At 46.2% G+C, this 21,427-nt stretch overlaps 2 protein-coding genes and 1 pseudogene across 2 annotated transcripts; all 3 read left to right on the forward strand.

Annotated features, from left to right (window-relative positions):
- The first annotated feature begins 1,692 nt into the window (after window positions 1-1,692).
- Window positions 1,693-18,422, forward strand: LOC120921568 (olfactory receptor 51E1-like). Its single transcript, XM_040334070.1, has 3 exons — window positions 1,693-1,739; window positions 10,460-10,490; window positions 17,502-18,422. Exons 1-3 carry the CDS (start codon window positions 1,693-1,695, stop codon window positions 18,420-18,422), a joined length of 999 nt encoding a protein of 332 aa, XP_040190004.1.
- A 156-nt stretch (window positions 18,423-18,578) lies between these two features.
- LOC120921569 (olfactory receptor 52N2-like) lies at window positions 18,579-20,238 on the forward strand. The gene is given in 3 exon segments (XM_040334071.1): window positions 18,579-18,759; window positions 18,762-19,235; window positions 19,958-20,238. Coding segments are annotated over 3 exon segments (936 nt in total).
- Window positions 20,239-20,394: 156 nt separating this feature from the next.
- On the forward strand, window positions 20,395-21,339 carry LOC120921570 (annotated as a pseudogene).
- The last annotated feature ends 88 nt before the right edge of the window (window positions 21,340-21,427 follow it).

Raw genomic sequence — 21,427 nt, forward strand, 5'->3', positions numbered from 1 at the left:
GTGACTCCCGTCACAGGGCACCTGCATAGTTAATTTCTACAAAATAAAAACAAGGCTTTCTAAAGCCCGGTAGGAGCAGCAATATCAGTTTGACCAGATGCTTTGGAGGCTAAAAGAGAGCTATGGGGGTCTCATAGACCACAGATCCCTCCACAAAGAGGACCTCCCATGGCTCATTCTGTTACATGTTTGAAGCCGGGATAGGCGAGGAGCCAGGGGTGGGGTTCAAGGGCGGGTTAAAGGGGGCCCCCGTCAGGTAGGCTGTACGGGGCTCCATGATTTCTTTTTTTTTTTCTCAAACAAAGGTTTTTTATTGAGCATATATAAAAATAAAACAGTTTACAATCTCCAGAGCATATTCACATTGAAAATCACATGGGAGAGTACACATAAAACAAAACTTTGTAGTACAGTCAAATCTCTGCAACGTGGTAAAATTCCCTGCAACCATTCCCGTCCCTTCCCCCTGCGGGGCTTGTGAGGTTGCTCCCAACCCGACTGGAAGAGGCCCTAAAATAACCTGTCGTAGACCAAATCTATTGGGGCAAGCCCAGGAACATCCAGCCACTGGGCCCATAACTTCTCATATTTACCGCTTGTCCCTCGTTTCTGATACACCACCTTCTCCAACCTCAGAGTGACCCCCATTTGTTTAACCCATTCCTGCACTGTTGCTGGTTCAGTGTCCTTCCAGTGTCTCAGTATTATCAGGCGAGCCTGGAACAGAGCTCTGCCTATAGCCTGTCTAGGGATATCCTCTACCAGGAGACCCTCCGTGATCCCCAGGAGACACACCTTGGGCTCCAAAGGAACCTGAGCCTGAAAGGCCCTGTTAATCGTGTCCACCACCCCTGACCAGTATAGATGGAGCTTCGGGCATCGCCACAGGAGGTGAATGAGATCTCCATGGTCTCTACAGCACCTAGTACAGCAGGGGTCTACCCCCAGTCCCATCCTCGCCAGCCTGGCCGGCGTATAGTGAACCCGTAGGAGGATGTAAAGTTGTGAAAGTCTATGTGCCACGTTCAGGGAGCAAGCGGGAACCGCCTGCAAGGCCTCTTCCCACTGCTCATCCTCAAACGCTCCTACATCCCGTTCCCACAGCGCCACCGCCTTGTGAGGGGCACCCGGTAAGAAGAGGTTTAGCAGCATAGCAACTGGATATAAATCCCTTGTAGGAGGACATGTCGGACAGGTAGTTAAAGACCGGTGCCACATCCATGACCCATATGTCATCCTCCCGCTGAGCCTCAAATGCATGTTTGAGTTGTAGGTAATAAAAGGGCCTCCATGATTTCTAACAGCGTCCCTAGTGCGGCTTATGGGATACTTTTCCTGCTACACGGTTCCATGATCTATACCTTCTCAATAGGCACAAGCATGTGGTTGACATGACCATAAATGTTTACCATTCTGCAGTGAGAACCTGTAATTCAGGAGAAATATACCTTTAAGTCTCGTACACACGGGCGAGAATCTTGTAGAAAAAAAAAAAAAGTTTGGCTTTCTCGACGGGATTCCTGGCAAGCTTGTATTGCCAAGCCCTGTGTACACACACATTAAAAAAACGTCGTTCTTATAAATGGCAAGAACACGGGGACATCATTGACTACGATGAGCATGCGCTCGTCACATTCGATGCTGTCGGCGCCATCTTGATACACCCTACACTGCCCTTGGAAGCTACCGCGCATGCGTCAAAGTCTTTTTCGAGCATACGCAGGTTTCCATGGAGGCAGGTAAGTATACACACGCTCGGGTTTCTCGGCAGGAAACACTCTGCCGAGAATCCCAACGAGAAAAATAGAGAGTAGGTTCTCTATTTTTCTCATCGAGATTCCGGGCAGTTTTCCCGACGAGAGACCATGAACACGAACGGTTTTCTCGGCAGATAGCTCTCCCAGCAGCCTTCTTGCCGAGAAAACCATGCCTGTGTACGAGGCTTTAAGGGTTTGTTCTTCTACGTGATTTGTAGATATTTTCATTTGGAAGTCTTCTAATATTACTCCTATATTAAGGTTGCCCGTGGGACTTTAACAGGAGTTGCACCAAACAAAAATAAGTAAAAAAAACAAATAAAAAAAAAACACTTTTTTTGAAATGCATAATAAAAGATCTTACACAAATTGTACACCAAAAAAGTCGTACATAATTGTAAAATGTATACACGAGAGAAAAAATTGTTGGAGCCCTGACACGTTTCGTAAAACAGCGTTCACTTCATCAGGAGAAGACATGTTATATAAGATATCTGTCGAAAGACCAATTCATTAATGCACCATATTCCAAAAGGAAAATCTACACGCCATAAAAAGGATAAACTTACTAAAAAAAAAAAAATGATTGTCAAAAAGTACAGGGCATAACCGCCCACCAAATAAGTAACAAAGGTCAGTGGTTATCCCTGGTACTTTTTGACAATTGTTTTTTTGAGTTAATACTACCGTATATACTCAAGTATAAGGCCCCATACACACGGGAGGATTTATCCGCGGATACGGTCCAGCTGACCGTTTCCGCGGATAAATCCTCTCGAGGATTTCTGCGGATTTCCATGCGATGGAGTGTACTCACCATCGCATTGAAATCCGCGCCGAAATCCTCTGGCGATGACGTGTCGCGCCGTGGCCGCGATTATGACGCGGCGACGTGCGCGACGCTGTCATATAAGGAATTCCACGCATGCGTCGAATCATTACGACGCATGCGGGGGATCCCTTCAGACGGATGGATCCGGTGAGTCTATACAGACCAGCGGATCCATCCGTTGGGATGGATTCCAGCAGATGGATTTGTTTGGCATGTCAGCAAATATTCGATCTGCTGGAATCCATCCCAGGGGAGAAATATCCGCGGAAACAGATCCGCTGGAGTGTACACACCATAGGATCTATCCGCTGAAACCCATTTGCTGGGATTTTTCAGCGGATGGATTCTATCGTGTGTATGGGGCCTAAGCCGAGTTTTTCAGCACATTTTTTTGGTGCTGAAAATGCCCCCCTTGGCTTATACTCGAGTCACCTTTTTGCACCTGATCTCCCGGACTTTGGGGCCCCTGTACCGGCCAATCTTAGCACACATGTAGCCCCACTCTTTCTCTACAAGTGTGCAAAGTTTGTTGTCTGGGGGACCTACTGCCGGGAAGCACCAATTTTTCAAAGTCGGGCACCCCTTCCATAGACTCCAATGTTAAATGGTAATTTCTCCAGTAAATTTGGGGACCCGGTACTGGCCGGTTGTAGGTCCCCTAGACCCGGAATTCGGCACACATGTAGCCCCAGTTCTTCTCTACAAGTGTGAAAAGTTTGCTGTCTGGGAGACCTACGAATGGGGTGCACCGATTTTTTAAAGCCGGGCACCCTTTCTATATACTTCAATGGTAAACGTAAGTCTAGTCATGGGCACAGTGAGGCATGGGTACAGTGAGGCATGGGCATTGTGAGGCATGCGCACAGTGAGGCATGCGCACAGTGAGGCATGGGCGCAGTAAGGCATGCGCACAGTGAGGCATGCGCACAGTGAGGCATGGGCACAGTGAGGCATGCACATGGACACAGAGGGCAAAGTGAGGCACAGTGAGGCATGCAGATGGACACCCTAGGCTTATACTCGAGTCAATACGTTTTCCCATTTTTTTGTGGTAAAATTAGGTGCCTCGGCTTATATTCGTGTCGGCTTATACTCGAGTATATACGGTACTACTATAATTACCCTTTTCATGGCATATATCTTTTTTCCTGCCAAGTAGATTTTTCTTTTGTAATACGGTGTATTAATGACTATGGCCCGGATTCACAGACAGCAGGCGCACATTACGCCGCCGCAGCACATCCCCCTGTGCGCTACGCCGATGCAGCGCAGAGAGGCAAGCATGGAATTCACAAAGGCACTGCTTCCAAAATTGCGCTGGGTTTTGAAGGCGCAAGTCGGCGTAGGTGGAAGTGGGCATGAGCAATGCAAATGATGGTCAGAGCGCCAGACAGATATGTATCACAAATTGCGCATGCCCCAGGACGTGGACGCATCCCTCTGTGCATGCTCACAACCACGTCGGAACAACTGCCTAAGATACGCTGGATCACTGCGTACCCCATGAACGTAACCTACGCCCAGCCAGACACACGTCCAACGTAAAATACGCCGGTTTGAGTTCCCTGGTGCAGACCTTTGCATGTCTGCTGCTGGGTTACACCTGCTTTATGGGGCATAACTTTACGCCGGACGTACAACTTACCCTCACATCGCTAAGCCTGCGTCGGGCGCACTTACATTCACGAATCGCCGTATTTCCCTCATTTGTATATTTGAATGGCTAAACAATGGGAGCGTCCAGCCTAAATGTGTGCCCACGCTACGCCGGCGTAGGCAAGGTACGTTGGCGGGTTGAAGCCTGTTTTTAGGCGTATCGTAGTTTGTGGGTCCGGCGCACAGATACGACGGCGCACTTACGTGGCGTATCTGGAGATACGTCGGCGCAAGTGCTTTGTGAATCCGGGCCTTGGTCTTTCCGTATATATCCTATATAACATGTCTGTCTCATGATGAAGTGAGCGTTGCTTTACGAAACGCGTTTCTTTACGAAATGTAATCTAGGCATTTATTATGTATTTCAATAAAATATATATACGGTACATATTTTAGAATTTGTTGATTTATTTTTGTTTGGTACAACTCCTGTTAAAGTCCCATGGGCAACCTTAAAGTGATATTAAAGTCAAATTAAAATAACAAACATGTTACCTGCTCTGTCCACAACTTGTGGCAGGTGACGTGGCAAGGTGACATGGGAAGTGGACAACCCACAACTTGTGGCAGGTGACGTGGCAAGGTGACATGGGAAGTGGACAACCCACAACTTGTGGCAGGTGACGTGGCAAGGTGACATGGCAAGTGGACAATCCACAACTTGTGGCAGGTGACGTGGCAAGTGGACAATCCACAACTTGTGGCAGGTGACGTAGCAAGTGGACAATCCACAACTTGTGGCAGGTGACGTGGCAAGTGGACAATCCACAACTTGTGGCAGGTGACGTGGCAAGTGGACAATCCACAACTTGTGGCAGGTGACGTGGCAAGTGGACAATCCACAACTTGTGGCAGGTGACATGGCAAGTGGACAACCCACAACTTGTGGCAGGTGACGTAGCAAGTGGACAATCCACAACTTGTGGCAGGTGACATGGCAAGTGGACAATCCACAACTTGTGGCAGGTGACGTGGCAAGTGAACAATCCACAACTTGTGGCAGGTGACGTGGCAAGTGGACAATCCACAACTTGTGGCAGGTGACGTGGCAAGTGGACAATCCACAACTTGTGACAGGTGACGTGGCAAGTGGACAATCCACAACTTGTGGCAGGTGACGTGGCAAGTGGACAATCCACAACTTGTGGCAGGTGACGTAGCAAGTGGACAATCCACAACTTGTGGCAGGTGACATGGCAAGTGGACAACCCACAACTTGTGGCAGGTGACGTAGCAAGTGGACAATCCACAACTTGTGACAGGTGACATGGCAAGTGGACAACCCACAACTTGTGGCAGGTGACATGGCAAGTGGACAACCCACAACTTGTGGCAGGTGACGTGGCCAGTGGACAACCCACAACTTGTGGCAGGTGACATGGCAAGAGGACAATCCACAACTTGTGGCAGGTGACGTAGCAAGTGGACAATCCACAACTTGTGACAGGTGACATGGCAAGTGGACAACCCACAACTTGTGGCAGGTGACGTGGCAAGTGGACAATCCACAACTTGTGGCAGGTGACGTAGCAAGTGGACAATCCACAACTTGTGGCAGGTGACGTAGCAAGTGGACAATCCACAACTTGTGGCAGGTGACGTAGCAAGTGGACAATCCACAACTTGTGGCAGGTGACATGGCAAGTGGACAACCCACAACTTGTGGCAGGTGACGTAGCAAGTGGACAATCCACAACTTGTGGCAGGTGACGTGGCAAGTGGACAAGTCACAACTTGTGACAGGTGACGTGGCAAGTGAACAATCCACAACTTGTGGCAGGTGACATGGCAAGTGGACAATCCACAACTTATGGCAGGTGACGTGGACACAGGGGGATGCTCTGCGGCGGCGTAATGTGCGCCTGCTGTGTGTGAATCCGGGCCATAGTCATTAATATACCGTATTACAAAAGTGGCAGGTGTAGTGTAAATGGCCCGGCATATGGCCGCGTAATTCAAAGGGGGTGGTTTGTATTCAAATTAAGTGCGCCCCCGCGCCGATTGAACTGCGCATGCGCCGGGCTAAAAAATAGCCCAGTGCGCATGCTCCAGCTCACAATGGAAACCGTCAATGACGCCGACGTGAGCGTCATTGACGTAAAGTCGTATTCAAGAACGACTTAGTAAAACGACGTAACCGACGGAAAAAGACGACGTGGACCCGACGCCATACTTAACATGGCATACGGCGGACTGGCGTAAGGTTACCCCTCATATAGCAGGGGTAACCTTACGCTTACGGAAACGACGTAAACGACGACGACGCGGCGCAAATTTGTTCGGGTATCGGCGTATCAGGCTCATTTGCATAGTCAAATGAGACCTGATCGTAAACTCCACCTAGCGGTCAGCGTTGTATTGTATTTAGGATCCGACGGTGTAAGTGACTTACACCAGTCGGATCCTAGCCTAATTCCGGCGTATCTTGTTTTGCGAATACAAAACAATGATACGCCGGCGGGAATTTCAAATTACGCCGGTGTATCTGTAGATACACCGGCGTTACTCTTTTGAGAATCTGGCCCACTGTCCTCAGTGTCTGGGAAAAAAACAAACATCACCTTCAGGCCTGAAGTTTTGGTGCCTGAACCCCAAAAAAATAACTGGGAAGGGAAAAGGAAGAGAATGAAAATGCAACAAAAGGAATGGCGCAACTTCTCCAGATACATCAATTGTAAGTTACACATCAAATACATTACACTACCGCCCATCTCTGAACTATCTAGTCCCACCCCATTCTCCGATGGTCTTGATAGAAGAGTTGAGCGAACCCAAACTGTAAAGTTCGGGTTCGGTACGGACTTTGGGTTTTTCCCGAACCCGGACCCGAACCCGAATAATTGCTGAAAGTTCGGGTCCGGGTTCGGAGTTCGGGGAAAAAAAATGCGTGGAGGTCCCCGCAAATTCAATAACCTATCCAGCGACGGGTGATCTATCCAGCGACGGGTGATGTGTCCAGCGATAAGTCCAGCGATGAGAACATCCATCCATTCAGAGCACAGCTCAGCGAATGACGCGCCGATGCTTTGACGTTTCTTTTATAGGGGAGGCGGCCACGCGTCACGTGACCCCGTCCCCCTCTGACGCACACTCTGCTACGTCACTGGGACAGCCCAGACAAATACCACCAAAAGAAAGCTCTATTTGTGGGGAAAAAAAAAATGCGCGGAGGTCCCCCCAAATTCAATAACCAGACCCTTTAGGTCTGGTATGGATATTAAGGGGAACCCCGCCGTCAATTTAAAAAAAAATGACGTGGGGGTTCCCCCTAAATATCCACTTTTAGCGATTCGGCACTGTGTCGCTTTAACTGACAATTGCGCGGTCGTGCGACGTTGTACACAAACAAAATTGGCGTCCTTTTTTTCCCACAAATAGAGCTTTCTTTTGGTGGTATTTGATCACATCTGCCCAATGAGGACGAAGTTACTAGAACATCGCCATCAGTGTGGCCCTCCTCCCACAGTTCCATCAAATTTTCTATCGCTTGGATTTCATCCTGCATCGTATTTTAGTTGTTCAAAAGGCACAGAATGGGAATCAACCGAAGATTTAGCATAAAGAACCTTGAACAAAAGTTTTCGAGCAAATAAATGTATGTCTTTGATCATTTGAAATTTGTCGCCTACAAATAGAGCTTTCTTTTGGTGGTATTTGATCACCTCTGCGGTTTTTATTTTTTGCGCTATAAACAAAAATAGAGCGTCAATTTTGAAAAAAAAATAATATTTTTTACTTTTTGCTATAATAAATATCCCCCAAAAATATATAAAAAAACTATTTTTTTCCTCAGTTTAGGCCGATACGTATTCTTCTACCTATTTTTCGTAAAAAAAAAAAAATCGCAATAAGCGTTTATTGATTGGTTTGCGCAAAAGTTATAGCGTCTACAAAATAGGGGGTAGTTTTATGGCAGTTTCATAAAAAAAAAATTACTAGTAATGGTGGCGATCAGCGTTTTTTTTGGTACTGTGACATTACGGTGGACACTTCAGACACTTTTGACACATTTTTGGGACCATTGGCATTTTTATAGCGATCAGTGCTATAAAAATGCATTGGATTACTATAAAAATGCCACTGGCAAGGAATGGGTTAACACTAGGGGGCGGGGAAAGGGTTTAGTATGTTCCCTGGTTGTGTTCTAACTCTAGGGGGGTTGGCCTCACTAGGGGAAATGACAGATCGCTGTTCATACATTGTATGAACAGACGGTCAGGAATTTCCCCCCTGACAGGACCGGGAGCTTTGTGTTTACACACACAGCTCCCAGTCCTCGCTCTGTAACGAGAAATCGCGGGTGCCCGGCGGTGATCGCGCCCGCCGGGAATGCCCACGGGAGTCAGGGACGAGCGGGCAGCGCGCATGCGCCCCTAGTGGCCGCTTCGAGAGCCGACGTAGAGCTACGGGCTCTCGCGCAGGGGAGCCGACCTGCCAGCCGGCCGCTGGTCGGCAAGTAGTTGAACCCCAGAGTTCAGTAGCAAAAAAAAATAAAAACTTCCCAGAGATAAAAAAACTTGTTCTCTGTACCGTTTCTTTTTTGTTCTCCTTGAGGCAGCACATCCTGATAATAGAGACAAACGGCTAGATTCAGGATGGCGAGCGCATACTTGCGGCGGCGTAGCTTAAGGCATTTAGGCTACGCCGACGTAAGCTAGCGAGGCAAGTACATGATTCACAAAGTACTTGCCTGCTAAGTTACGGCGGCGTAGCCTAAAGCGGGCGGGCGTAAGGACGCCTAATTCAAATTTGGCTGAGGGGGCGTGTTTTATGATAATTAGGCTTGACCCGACGTGATTGACGTTTTTTTTGCAACTGCGCATGTGCCGTGCGCCTACATTTCCCAGTGTGCATTGCGGCTAAGTCCGCTGCACGGGCCTATTGATTTTGACGTGGACGTAAACAAAGTAAATCCCTATTCACGGACGACTTACGCAAACGACGTAAAATTTTCGAATTTCGAAGCGGGAACGGCGGCCATACTTTACATTACTATTCCATCTACAGTATTTGATGGAATACCTTTAGGCCACTAATGCGTTACGTAAACGGCGTATCTGTACTGCGTCAGCCGGGCGTACGTTCGTGAATAGGCGTATCTACTGATTTACATATTCTACGCCGACCGCAATGGAAGCGCCACCTAGCGGTCAGCCTAAAAATTACACTTTAGGATACGAGGGTGTAAGACACTTACGCCGCTTGTATCTGAGCCTAATAAAGCGCATCTGGTTACCAGAATACGCTTAAATTAGCGCCGGCGCACATTCAGACTTAGGCTGGCGTATCTACTGATACGCTAGCCTAAGTCTCTCTGGATCTGGCTAAAATTCACTCTGTTCCGGAATACTTTTCCACTATCGGAAGGAATTAGAGTGCAAAAACAAGCAATGTCAGTTTGGCTGATGCGAAAGTTACAAGTAGAACCTGGGGGTCTGGCAGGGTCAAAGAATTTTCTTCCTTGTCCATAATTTTGATCGAGTGTACAATATCTTCTTCCCATATATTACACATGACCACTCGATCTGCATGAATATGTCGGCCGTAACTCCAAATCATCAGTAGGAAATAGTCCTTTTGGAATCGGTAACTACGCCATTTTTTATTTTATCTGAAATCTATTATTGTTCCCTAGAAACGTTGAATATTGAAGTATTGAATATCCTGTAGTTATGGTTTGTTCTCATAATCAATAACTGATTGATGGAGGCTGCCTGGACACACACATAGAGGGTGAAGCACGCAAGGACCCCTTGTAGCAACACATGCGGAGAAAAGCGGGGCATGCACACCTCTTAGGACGCCATTTAAATGCTGGTCAGCGGCTTTTAACGGTTGACACTGCCAAAGACACTCAGTGCCGGTCAGAGGCACTTTATATTGTAAGTGTTATTTTTTTACCTTTTTTAAATAAATATATTTTTAACATACTACACCATGATGAGCCCCTTGTCTTTGAGGATTTAAGGATACCTTGTAAAAGGAAAAAGGAGGTAACACCCACTGACGGATAAAGAAAAGACACCACCTTGGAGCCTATTAATATCTGGGGTCTGGTGAGTGTTGATTTTAACCATTGGTGATGGTGGCACATTTTTATCGGGTGGAAGAGATAGCGGCACTTGTCTGTATACAGCACCACCAACATTGAACCTTGTGTTTGCTGGAACCTACTGTATAGGATCAAGATTGTTTGTCATTGGACTATTTTCAGTGCAGCTAGCACATTGCACTTTTTAGTGGTTGTTTGATAACTATATATACAGTATATATATTTTTTTTTTTGCTATACATAATTTTTTGGAGATTATCTGTTTCCAATACCAATGAAATTAAGAATTTTCGAATTTACGAAACTTAGAATTGACAAACTTAACAAAATTACGAATTTTTGTATTTACGAATTTACAAATTTTCCAAATTGCGATCACCCGAAAAACAAATGAAACTAAAATGAAAACAAACACATTTTCAGCAGTGCACATGTCTAGAACATATTCTATTTGCTGCCCGTAATACTATTGCCAAATAATGGAAATCACGAGTAACAAGTAGAAGTACCAATACTTTTTTTTTAGTACTCGCCGATACCAATTACCGATACTGAACCCAACTGTTTTGTTTACACTTCAAGCTATCAGCAATGGTACAAAGCATCAAAAAATTATTTACAAATTAAATAAATGTTTTTTTTTATGTTTTTTTTCAATGTGAAACGCTTAACTATATGTTAAAGGTGTAAAAATATTGTCAGGGAAATGGCCGTAGAACTGGCAATGTTACCAGCATATAGATGGCACCGATACCGATAGGCACTGATAGGCCACACTGATGGGCGACACTGATAGGCGGCACTGATAGGCATTGCTGATGGAAACTGGTTGCCATCTGCCTGGGTACTGATTGTCATATCCCTGGTGGTCCAGTGTGGCATACCTGGTGGGCATCCCTGGTGGTCCTGGGCAATGCTGTATCTTGGCCTAGGCCAACAAGGCCCAGGCCTAGGGCAGCACTTTGTAGGGGGGCAGCACAAAAAGAGTCCCCGTAGCTTGCGCTACACTTTTAGAGTAGCGCCAGTCTTGGGGCAGACTGGGCCAGGAGGCAAATCAGTCTAGTGCCCCCATAAAGCGACCACACTACTGTCGGTATAATGATACTGGCAGGGCCACTGGAAATGTCAGAGCAGGTCTCAAATGGGGGTGTGGCCTTCACAGGAAAGGGTGGGAAGCTGTGGGTCATATTTAAACTAGAGGGTGCACAGGTTTTGTCAGGCCTAGGGCAGCCCAAAACCTAAATACACCACTGGTTCTGGGCGGCCATCTAGAGGGGGGCTGCACTGATAAACAATCAGCACAGACCCCCCCTGTCAGGAGAGCAGCCGATCGGCTCTCCTCTACTTGTGTCTGTCAGACGCGAAGGGAGAAAAGCCAATCAACGGGGTGTATAGGGGTCAGAGTGCTGGGGGGATATCTGGGGTGTATAGGGATCAGAGTGCTGGGGGGATATCTGGGGTGTATAGGGGTCAGAGTGCTGGGGGGGATATATGGGGTGTAGAGGGGGTCAGAGTCCTGGAGGGATATCTGGGGTGTAGAGGGGTCAGAGTGCTGGGGGGGATATATGGGGTGTAGAGGGGTCAGAGTGCTGGGGGGGATATCTGGGGTGTAGAGGGGTCAGAGTGCTGGGGGGATATCTGGTGTGTAGAGGGGTCGGAGTTCTGGGGGGATATCAGGGGTGTAGAGGGGGCGGAGTGCTGGGGGGATATCTGGGGTGTAGAGGGGTCGGAGTGCTGTTAGACCCAAAGGGCCTGGTATGCATTGGGGGGACCCCCACTCAGTTTTTTTTCATCATTATTAAATGCCGGCATGTTCTCTTTACATTCAGCCGTCACCGGGAAACCCTCTGACAGCTGATGAGTCATCCCTCATTGTCTACACACATTTCATGGTTTGGGATCTCGAGGTTCTTCAGTTGTCCTGGAATTGGTCGTCTACCAAAATATTGGAGGTCCTTTGTCCCGTCTGATGAAATAATTGTATGAAATGTGATCCTAAGGAGAGGAAAAAATAGAATTGTGTCCGGAAGGAAGACACAGGAAGGAAGAAATCCTCCCGGTGAAGGCCGGATCTCCCCAGCCTGTCTGTGTGACTCTTATGGGATCCACATCCTAATTATAATGAGATGATGTGACCTCCATGCGCGTCCCCAGAAGATCACACAAGCTTTATAATCACAGAGAGTGCCTCGGAACGCCGAGTCTTCCCCACCGGACTACATTCTCATCATCTCCACCGGACTACATTCTCATCATCTCCACCAGACTACATTCTCATCATCTCCACCAGACTACATTCTCATCATCTCCACCGGACTACATTCTCATCATCTCCAGTATTAGGAATTATACTTCTATGGACACTTTACATGGAGGAGGAACAACGTTTCTTTTTTATTTTATTTGCAAACATTTTTACTTTTTTTTATAACCTGAATATATATTTTGTTTATTAATTGTTCAGCAAAGAAACTTATCAATACGTAGAAAAATTATTTTCACATTGTATCTTTTTTTTCTTTTTAGATGGGAACTTTGTTTCTTTTTTTTTTTTTTTTCTTTTCAATATGTTTATTCATTTTGTTGTATAGAAAAAAAATACAAACAGGCTTTTCTTTCTATTTTTCTTTTCCTTTCTTTTTTTTAATACCTTGTATATATATAAAAAAAAAATAACAAACATTTCTTCTTTCTTTTTTCTCTTTTTTTTTAAAATAATATAATAGACAGAGAAATTAACCCATAATACAAAAAAATGCCGTTTTAGTTTCTCTAATGTGCGACACATTTTCTACGACTAATACCATTCCAAATATTTTCACTTAATTAACTTTTTTCCCTATTTATTCTTTTAAAAACGGGAGCAAAAAATGTGGTAAGTTTTTATAAACATGTCGTTGCTGTATAACTGAAAAACAAGCATTAAATAAAAAAAAAAAACACGGAAAACTAGAAAATTCAGAATTTCTGAAAAAGCAAAAAACAAATAAAAAAATAAATTTTCCGAATGTCCGAAAAAAGTCACATCAGTCTCTGTACAGAGGAGCTTACACTCTAATGTCCCCTCCCCCACAGTCACATATTATAATCATACATTTATAATTATTATTATTATTATTACAGTGGAACCTCGGATTGCGAGTAACGAGCGTTTCGCAATACAAGCGCTGCATTTTTATAAATCCTGACTCGGTTTGTGAATGTTGTCTTGCAAAAAACAAGCAGGATTCAAGCCAAAGCGGTGTGCAATACCACGTTTGGCCTGAAGTAGGGGGGAGGGGTGCCAAAGCCAAGCAGAGCCCAACTGTGCCGATCGGAGATGTTCAGAAATGCCCGGGAAAGACACGGAAATACTCCGTTCACGAGCCTTTCCGAGTTCAGCCGAGGTGTCCTTAGGCCTTTCCGAGTGATTCCGAGGCCCCCCCCACCTCTGGCTATATGCGGTATTGCATGCCTTTGAAGTCAATGTGGAACTAATTATTTTTGTTTCCATTGACTCCTATGGGGAAACTCGCTTTGATATGCGAGTGCTTTGGATTACGAGCATTCTCCCGGGAACAAATTATACTCGTAATCCAAGGTTCCACTGTATTATTATTCAGGATTTATATAGCGCCAACAGTTTGCGCAGTGCTTTACAACATCGGAGAAGAAGGTACAGTTTTCAATAGAGGAAGGATCAGAGGGCCCGGCTCGTTAGAGCTTACAATCTAAAATGGAGGGACAAGTGGGACAAAGGGTAGTAGCTGTGGGGGGGTGATCAGATGGAGAAAATAAAAATACACAGTTTTTAGGTGTGGGTAGGAGAGACTTCTCTGGAGAAGAGGGTTTTCAGGGATCCTCTAAAAGCTAATAGAGAGGGAGATAGATGGACAGATTGGGGTAAGGAGTACCATAGGCTTGGAGAGGCTCTGGAAAAGTCCTAGAGACGAGCATGGGAGGAGGTGATAAGAGAGCTAGAGAGCAGGAGGTCTTGAGAAGAACGAAGAGAACGATTAGATTGGTATTTAGAGACTGGGTCAGTGATGTAGCTGGGGGCCGAGTTATGGACGGCTTTGTTAGTATTTTAAATTTAATTAGTCGGGTGAGTGGAAGCCAGTGGAGGGATTGACAGAGGGGAGTAGCAGAGACAGAGCGATCGGTAAGGTGGACGAGTCTGGCAGCAGCATTCATGATGGATTGAAGGGGGGGAAAGAGTATGCCGAGGTAAGCCAATGAGGAGGGAGTTGCAGTAGTCGAGGTGAGAGATGACCAGGGAGTGGCTTTGTGGCATCATTGGTTAGAAAGGGGCGTATTTTGGAGATGTTGCGGAGGTTGAGGCGGCAAGATTCGAACAAGGATTGGATGTGAGGCTTAAAGGAGAGGTCAGAGTCCAGGACTACTCCTAGGACCTTGGCATGTGGGGGATGGGCTTATGGTTGTGCCATCAATTTTGACAGAGAGATCGGGGAAGAGGCACGTGGGGGAGGGAAAATCATAAGTTTTATTTTGGATAGATTGAGTTTGAGGAAGTGGTGTGACATCCAAAGTGATAGATCTGATAGTAAATTAGTGATACGTGAGGAGAATGAAGGGGCGGGTTGAGGGGCAGAGAAATAGATTTGGGTGTCATCAGCGTAGAGGTGGTATTGGAAGCCGTGGGAGGCTATCAGCTGACCCAGGGAGGAGGTGTAGATTGAAAATAGGAGAGGTCCAAGAACAGAACCTTGGGGACCCCAACAGAGAAAGGAAGAGGAGAGGAGGAAGTAGAGTTGTAAGTAACGATGAAGGTGCGGTTGGTTAAGTAGGAAGTGAACCAGTGAAGAGTACAGTCACGGAGACCAACGGTGTGGAGTTTTTTTGAGAAGGAGGGGGTGGTCAACCGTATAGAAGGCGGCTGAGAGGTCCAGGAGTAGGAGCACAGAATAGTGTCCCTTAGTTTTTGCCGTTAGTATATTGTTTGTTAGTTTTAGGAGAGCAGTTTATGTGGAGTGTTGAGGACAAAATCCAGACTGAAGGGGATCAAGAAGGCCATTATCGGCAAGGTGGATGCTCAGTCAGTTGTAGACCAGACGTTCAAGGAGTTTGGATAAAAAGGGGAGCAAGGAGACGGGAAGTAGGTTGTTAAGATCGGATGGGTCCAGTGAGGGCTTTAAGTTTGGGGCTGACTAGTGCATGTTTTAGAGAGTTGGGTGAAGATGCCAGAAGAGAGGGAGAGATTGAAGGTGTGGGTTAGAGAGTGTAGAAGGTTGAATGTAGAATTTGCGAGGGAACAGGATCCTGAGGGCAGGTGTTAAAATGGACGTTGTCAAGAAATTTAGCAACCTTGTCTATAGTGGTGGGGTTGAAAGAGGGAAGTAATGATTGTACCTGTGGGCATGAGGTGTAAAGCGTGGAGGGTGTCAAGTCTGCCAGGAGATTACAACAGTCACTTTGGTTTCCTGACCGTAGTATTGTTATCCCAATATCAGGTGGAGGGACGGTTGAGATCCTGCAGCCAGTATTAAGGGACCACAATAGAAAGTGCAAACAGCCTAACGAGGAACCACCAGCAAATTACTCACAGTTAGTAGAGGCCAAAGACAGGAACCCAGTGGGAGAAAGGACAATCCAGTCAGTGGACCAAGGCAGAAGTACACAGGGGTCAACCAGAAGGCAATGTTGGAAACAGGCAGGGTCGGCAGCAAGATCAGCATAAATCCAAGGGGTAATCCAAGTATCGGAGTCAGGAACAAGCCAAGTCAGCAACCAGAAACAAATCGCATCCACACAAACATGAACCTATACTAGGGCAAGGAAAGGAAGGGTAAGTGAAGATTTATAGGGCCACTGATCAGGTGACTACCAACAGCTGGTCCCAGGGTGGAGCCAACATCCAAACTCACGCAGCAGAACATAACCAGGATTTTACCATAAAGCAAGTTCCCTAGTGGTTCAGGCAATAGGAAGCCGTCTAACGAACACCAGGTCCCAGGATCAAATCCCAGACACAGCAAAACAGAGGCTACCTTAAAGCGGGGGTTCACCCTTAGAGGGCACTTTTTCCCCTTGGCTTCCTGCTCGTTTTCTCTAGGGGAATCGGCTATTTGTTTTAAAATATGAGCAGTACTTACCCGTTTACGAGATGCATCCTCTCCGTCGCTTCCGGGTATGGGCTGCGGGAATGGGCGTTCCTTCTTGATTGACAGTCTTCCGAGAGGCTTCCGACGGTCGCATCCATCGCGTCACGATTTTCCGAAAGAAGCCGAACGTCGGTGCGCAGGCGCAGTATAGAGCCGCACCGACGTTCGGCTTCTTTCGGCTACGAGTGACGCGATGGATGCGACCGTCGGAAGCCTCTCGGAAGACTGTCAATCAAGAAGGAACGCCCGCTCCCGAAGACCCATACCCGGAAGCGACGGAAGAAGATGCATCTCGAAAACGGGTAAGTACTGCTCATATTTTAATACAAATAGCCGATTCCCCTAGACCGAACGAGCAGGAAGCTAAGGGGAGAAAAATGGGTGAACTCCCGCTTTAACAGTAAAGATCTCCTCGTTAATTGTATCAATCTTCTGCTCTAAGTGATTGGCGATCTCTTGGGCAGTAAGTGGGCCTGCTTGGCAGATTTATACTACCCTGAAATCTTTCTGGGCCTTCATCTTACGCCACAGGCACTCGAGAGCACGACTGTGTTTTTTCAGACTTCTAGGATCATCTGTTTGCCAAGGTTGAAGGGGTCGGGCCTGATTCTGTGTGTGGTGAGGGGGCAGTGAGTCCAGTGGGGCTAGAAGTGAAGTGTTGTAGACAGAAGTGGTTAGGTTGGGGCAGGACAGGGGTGCGATTTGGTCATAGAGGTGGTCAGTCGCAGAGTAGAGAAGGGTTTAGGTGGCAAAGGTTTCTACGGGTAACCTTTAGGCGTTTGGAGGGAGAGGAGGCGGAGGAGAGGGAGAGAGTGAAATACATAAGGTAGTGATCAGAGAGAGGGTAAGGATAGTTGCAGAGGTTGCATGGAGTGCAGATGTGGGAGAAGACAAGGTCAAGATGGAAGAACTGAGATGATTATTTTTAGACCCAGAGTATTATTAATACATGTAGACCTCTTTTTCATGTGTTTTGTCTTCTGCAGATGATGGTGAAGAGAAATCTCTAAAGTGTTTGCCGATGTTGTTACACTGATAATATTAGAAGAGGACATCTTGGACCAGCACACAATAGAGTCATGGCGTCTGGTGGTGATAATCAGAGCTCCTCTTATTTCATCCTGATTGGAATTCCCGGTCTGGAAGATGTCCAGGTCTGGATTTCATTGCCGATCTTCTTCATGTATCTGATTACCTTGTTGGTCAATATTAGTGTTCTGCTTACCATTGAAAAGGAGCAGAGCCTCCACCAGCCCATGTACCTCTTCCTTTCCATGTTGTTGTTATCAGACCTTGTCCAATCCAGTGCTGCCCTTCCCAAAATGCTCCTGATCTTCTGGTTCAACCTCCGAGAGATCTCCTTTGAGGGTTGCCTGGTTCAGATGTTCTTCATCCATTCCTGCGCCATCATGGCCTCCACTGCCGTCTTGGCTATGGCCTTTGATCGCTATGTTGCCATATGCCAACCACTGAGATATTCCACCATCTTGACCAACCCATTCATTGCAAAAATTGGAGCCTTGGCGGTCATGAGAGGAACTCTCCTGATATTTCCACTTCCTTTGCTGGTCAAGAGGTTACCATTTTGCCGGAGCCATGTGATTAATCATACTCATTGTGAACACATGGCCGTAGCTAAGCTGGCTTGTGCAAACATCAGAGTCAATGTTGTGTACGGGTTAGCAGTCGCTCTGCTTGTAGTTGGAGTAGATATCATGGGCATTACTGTGTCATATGTAATCATTGTAACCGCTGTCTTCAACCTCCCATCCCGAGAGGCCAGACACAAAGTCGGGAGTACGTGCGTCAGCCACGTTTGTGTCATAGTTTTGGCTTACATCCCGGCACTTTTCTCCGCTGTCACTCAAAGGTTTGGGGGGCACACCGCTTCTTCCACCCAAATTATCCTGTCTATCCTATACCTGATAATTCCTCCAATGCTCAACCCAATAATATATGGAATAAAAACCAAAGAGATCCAGAAGAACGTTCGAAAATTATACTGTCCACAGACGTTTCGGTAATTTTACCAATAAATGTGAACCTCTTTTTCATACGTGTTTTATCTTCTGCAGAATAGTAATTTTTTCTCTGTGAAGAAAAATCCCTAAAGTGTTTCCCGATGTTGTTACACTGATAACATTAGAAGAGGACATCTTGGACCAGCACACAATAGAATCATGGCGTCTGGTGGTGATAATCAGAGCTCCTCTTATTTCATCCTGATTGGAATTCCCGGTCTGGAAGATGTCCATGTCTATATTTCATTGCCGATCTTCTTCATGTATCTGATTACCTTGTTGGCCAATAGCAGTGTCCTTCTTACCATTAAAAAGGAGGAGAGCCTCCACCAGCCCATGTACTCTTCCTTTCCATGTTGTTGTTATCAGACCTTGTCCAATCCAGTGCCGGCCTTCCCAAAATGCTCCTGATCTTCTGGTTCAACCTACGAGAGATCTCCTTTGAGGGTTGCCTGGTTCAGATGTTCTTCATACATTCCTCCGCCATTATGTCCTCCACTGTCGTCTTGGCTATGGCCTTTGATCGCTATGTTGCCATATGCCAACCATTGAGATATTCCACCGTCTTGACCAACCCGCTGGTTGCAAAAATTGGAGTCTTAGCGGTCATGAGAGGAACTCTTTTGATATTTCCACTTTCTTTTTTGGTTAAGAGGTTGCCATTTTGCCGGAGTCATGTGATTAATCATACTTATTGTGAACACATGACCGTGGCTAAGCTGTCCTGTGCAAACATCAGGGTCAATGTTGTGTACGGGTTAATAGTGGCTCTGCTTGTAGTTGGAGTAGATGTCATGTGCATTACAGTGTCATATGTAATCATAGGGCCAAATCCTCAAAAGGGATACGCAGGCGGATCTGCTGTTCAGCCTGCGTATCCCTGTGCCTATCTTTGGAACTGATCCTCAGAAGCAGTTTTCCAAAGATAGGCAGAAGATCCGACATCTGTAAGAGACTTACACTGTCGGATCTTAGGATGCAGTACCGCATCCGCCGCTGGGGGCATTTTGTGTCGAAATGCCGGCTAGCGTATGCAAATGAGGACTTACGGAGATCCACAAAGCTTTTCAGCTTTGTGTTTTCTGCGTAAGTTTACGTTTGCATATACGTAAAATTAGTTCTGCTTTAACAAAGTGTAAACTAGTAACACCTTGTAAAAACAGACCTTTTTTTCGATCGCCGCGATTTTTTTTACATTTTGAATTTTTTTTCCCGGCGCGTAACTTTTTTTATACCCGACGCAACTTTATTGTCCCGTCGCAATCCACAAAGCCCGGCGTAACGTAATTTCGCGCGCTGCCCGTCGGGAAAATGACGTCACGAGCATGCGCAGTACAGCCGGCGCGGGAGCGTGCCTCATTTAAATTGTCATCGCCCCCTGCAGAAGAGGACCGCCTTGCGCCGGAGACATTTAAGTTACACGGCCTGAAATTTCTAGGTAAGTGCTTTGTGGATCGGGCACTTAGGTAGAAATTTTAAGTCAGTGTAACTTAAATGGGAAAAGATAAGTTGGGCAGGATTTTTGAGGATTTGGCCCATTGTAACCGCTGTCTTCAACCTCCCAACCCGAGAGGCCAGACACAAAGTCGGGAGTACGTGCGTCAGCCATGTTTGTGTCATTCTTCTGTCTTACGTCCCGGCACTTTTCTCCTCTGTCACTCAAAGGTTTGGGGGGCAGACGGCTCCTTCCACCCAAATTATCCTGTCTATCCTATACCTGATAATTCCTCCAATGCTCAACCCAATAATATATGGAATAAGAACCAAAGAGATCCAGAAGAACGTTCTGAAATTATACTGTCTACAGAAGTTTCGGTAATTTTACCAATAAATGTGAACCTCTTTTTCATACGTGTTTTATCCTCTGCAGAATAGTAATTTTTTCTCTTTGAAGAGAAATCTCTAAAGTGTTTCCCGATGTTGTTACACTGATAAAATTAGAAGAGGACATCTTGGACCAGCACACAATAGAATCATGGCGTCTGGTGGTGATAACCTGAGCTCCTCTCATTTCATCCTGATTGGGATTGCCAATCTGGAAGATGTCCATGTATATATTTCATTGCCGATCTTCTTTATGTACCTGATAACCTTGTTGGCCAATAGTAGTGTCCTTCTTACCATTAAAAAGGAGCAGAGCCTCCACCAGCCCATGTACCTCTTCCTTTCCATGTTGTTGTTATCCAACCTTGTCCAATCCAGTGCTGCCCGTCCCAAAATGCTCCTGCTCTTCTGGTTTAACCTCCGAGAGATCTCCTTTGAGGGTTGCCTGGTTCAGATGTTCTTCATCCATTCCTGTGCCATCATGGCCTCCACTGTTGTCTTGGCTATGGCCTTTGATCGCTATGTTGCCATTTGCCAACCACTGAGATATTCCACCGTCTTGACCAACCCATTCATTGCAAAAATTGGAGCCTTGGTGGTCATGAGAGGAACTCTCCTGATATTTCCACTTCCTTTGCTGATCAAGAGGTTGCCATTTTGCCGGAGCCATGTGATTATTCATACTTATTGTGAGCACATGGCCCTAGCTAAGCTGGCCTGTGTAAACATTAGAGTCAATGTTGTGTACGGGTTAGCAGTCGCTCTGCTTGTAGTTGGAGTAGATGTCATGTGCATTACAGTGTCTTATGTAATCATTGTAACCGCTGTCTTCAACCTCCCATCCCGAGAGGCCAGACACAAAGTCGGGAGTACATGAGTCAGCCATGTTTGTGTCATAGTTTTGGCTTACGTCCCGGCACTTTTCTCCGCTGTCACTCAAAGGTTTGGGGGGCACACCGCTTCTTCCACCCAAATTATCCTGTCTATCCTATACCTGCTAATTCCTCCAATGCTCAACCCAATAATATATGGAATAAGAACCAAAGAGATCCAGAAGAACGTTCTGAAATTATACTGTCTACAGAAGTTTCGGTAATTTTACCAATAAATGTGAACCTCTTTTTCATATGTGATTTATCTTCTTCAGAATAGTATTTTTTTCTCTGTGAAGAGAAATCTCTAAA

This window comes from Rana temporaria, assembly GCF_905171775.1.
Source record: "Rana temporaria chromosome 2 unlocalized genomic scaffold, aRanTem1.1 chr2f, whole genome shotgun sequence".
Lineage (NCBI taxonomy): Eukaryota > Metazoa > Chordata > Amphibia > Anura > Ranidae > Rana > Rana temporaria.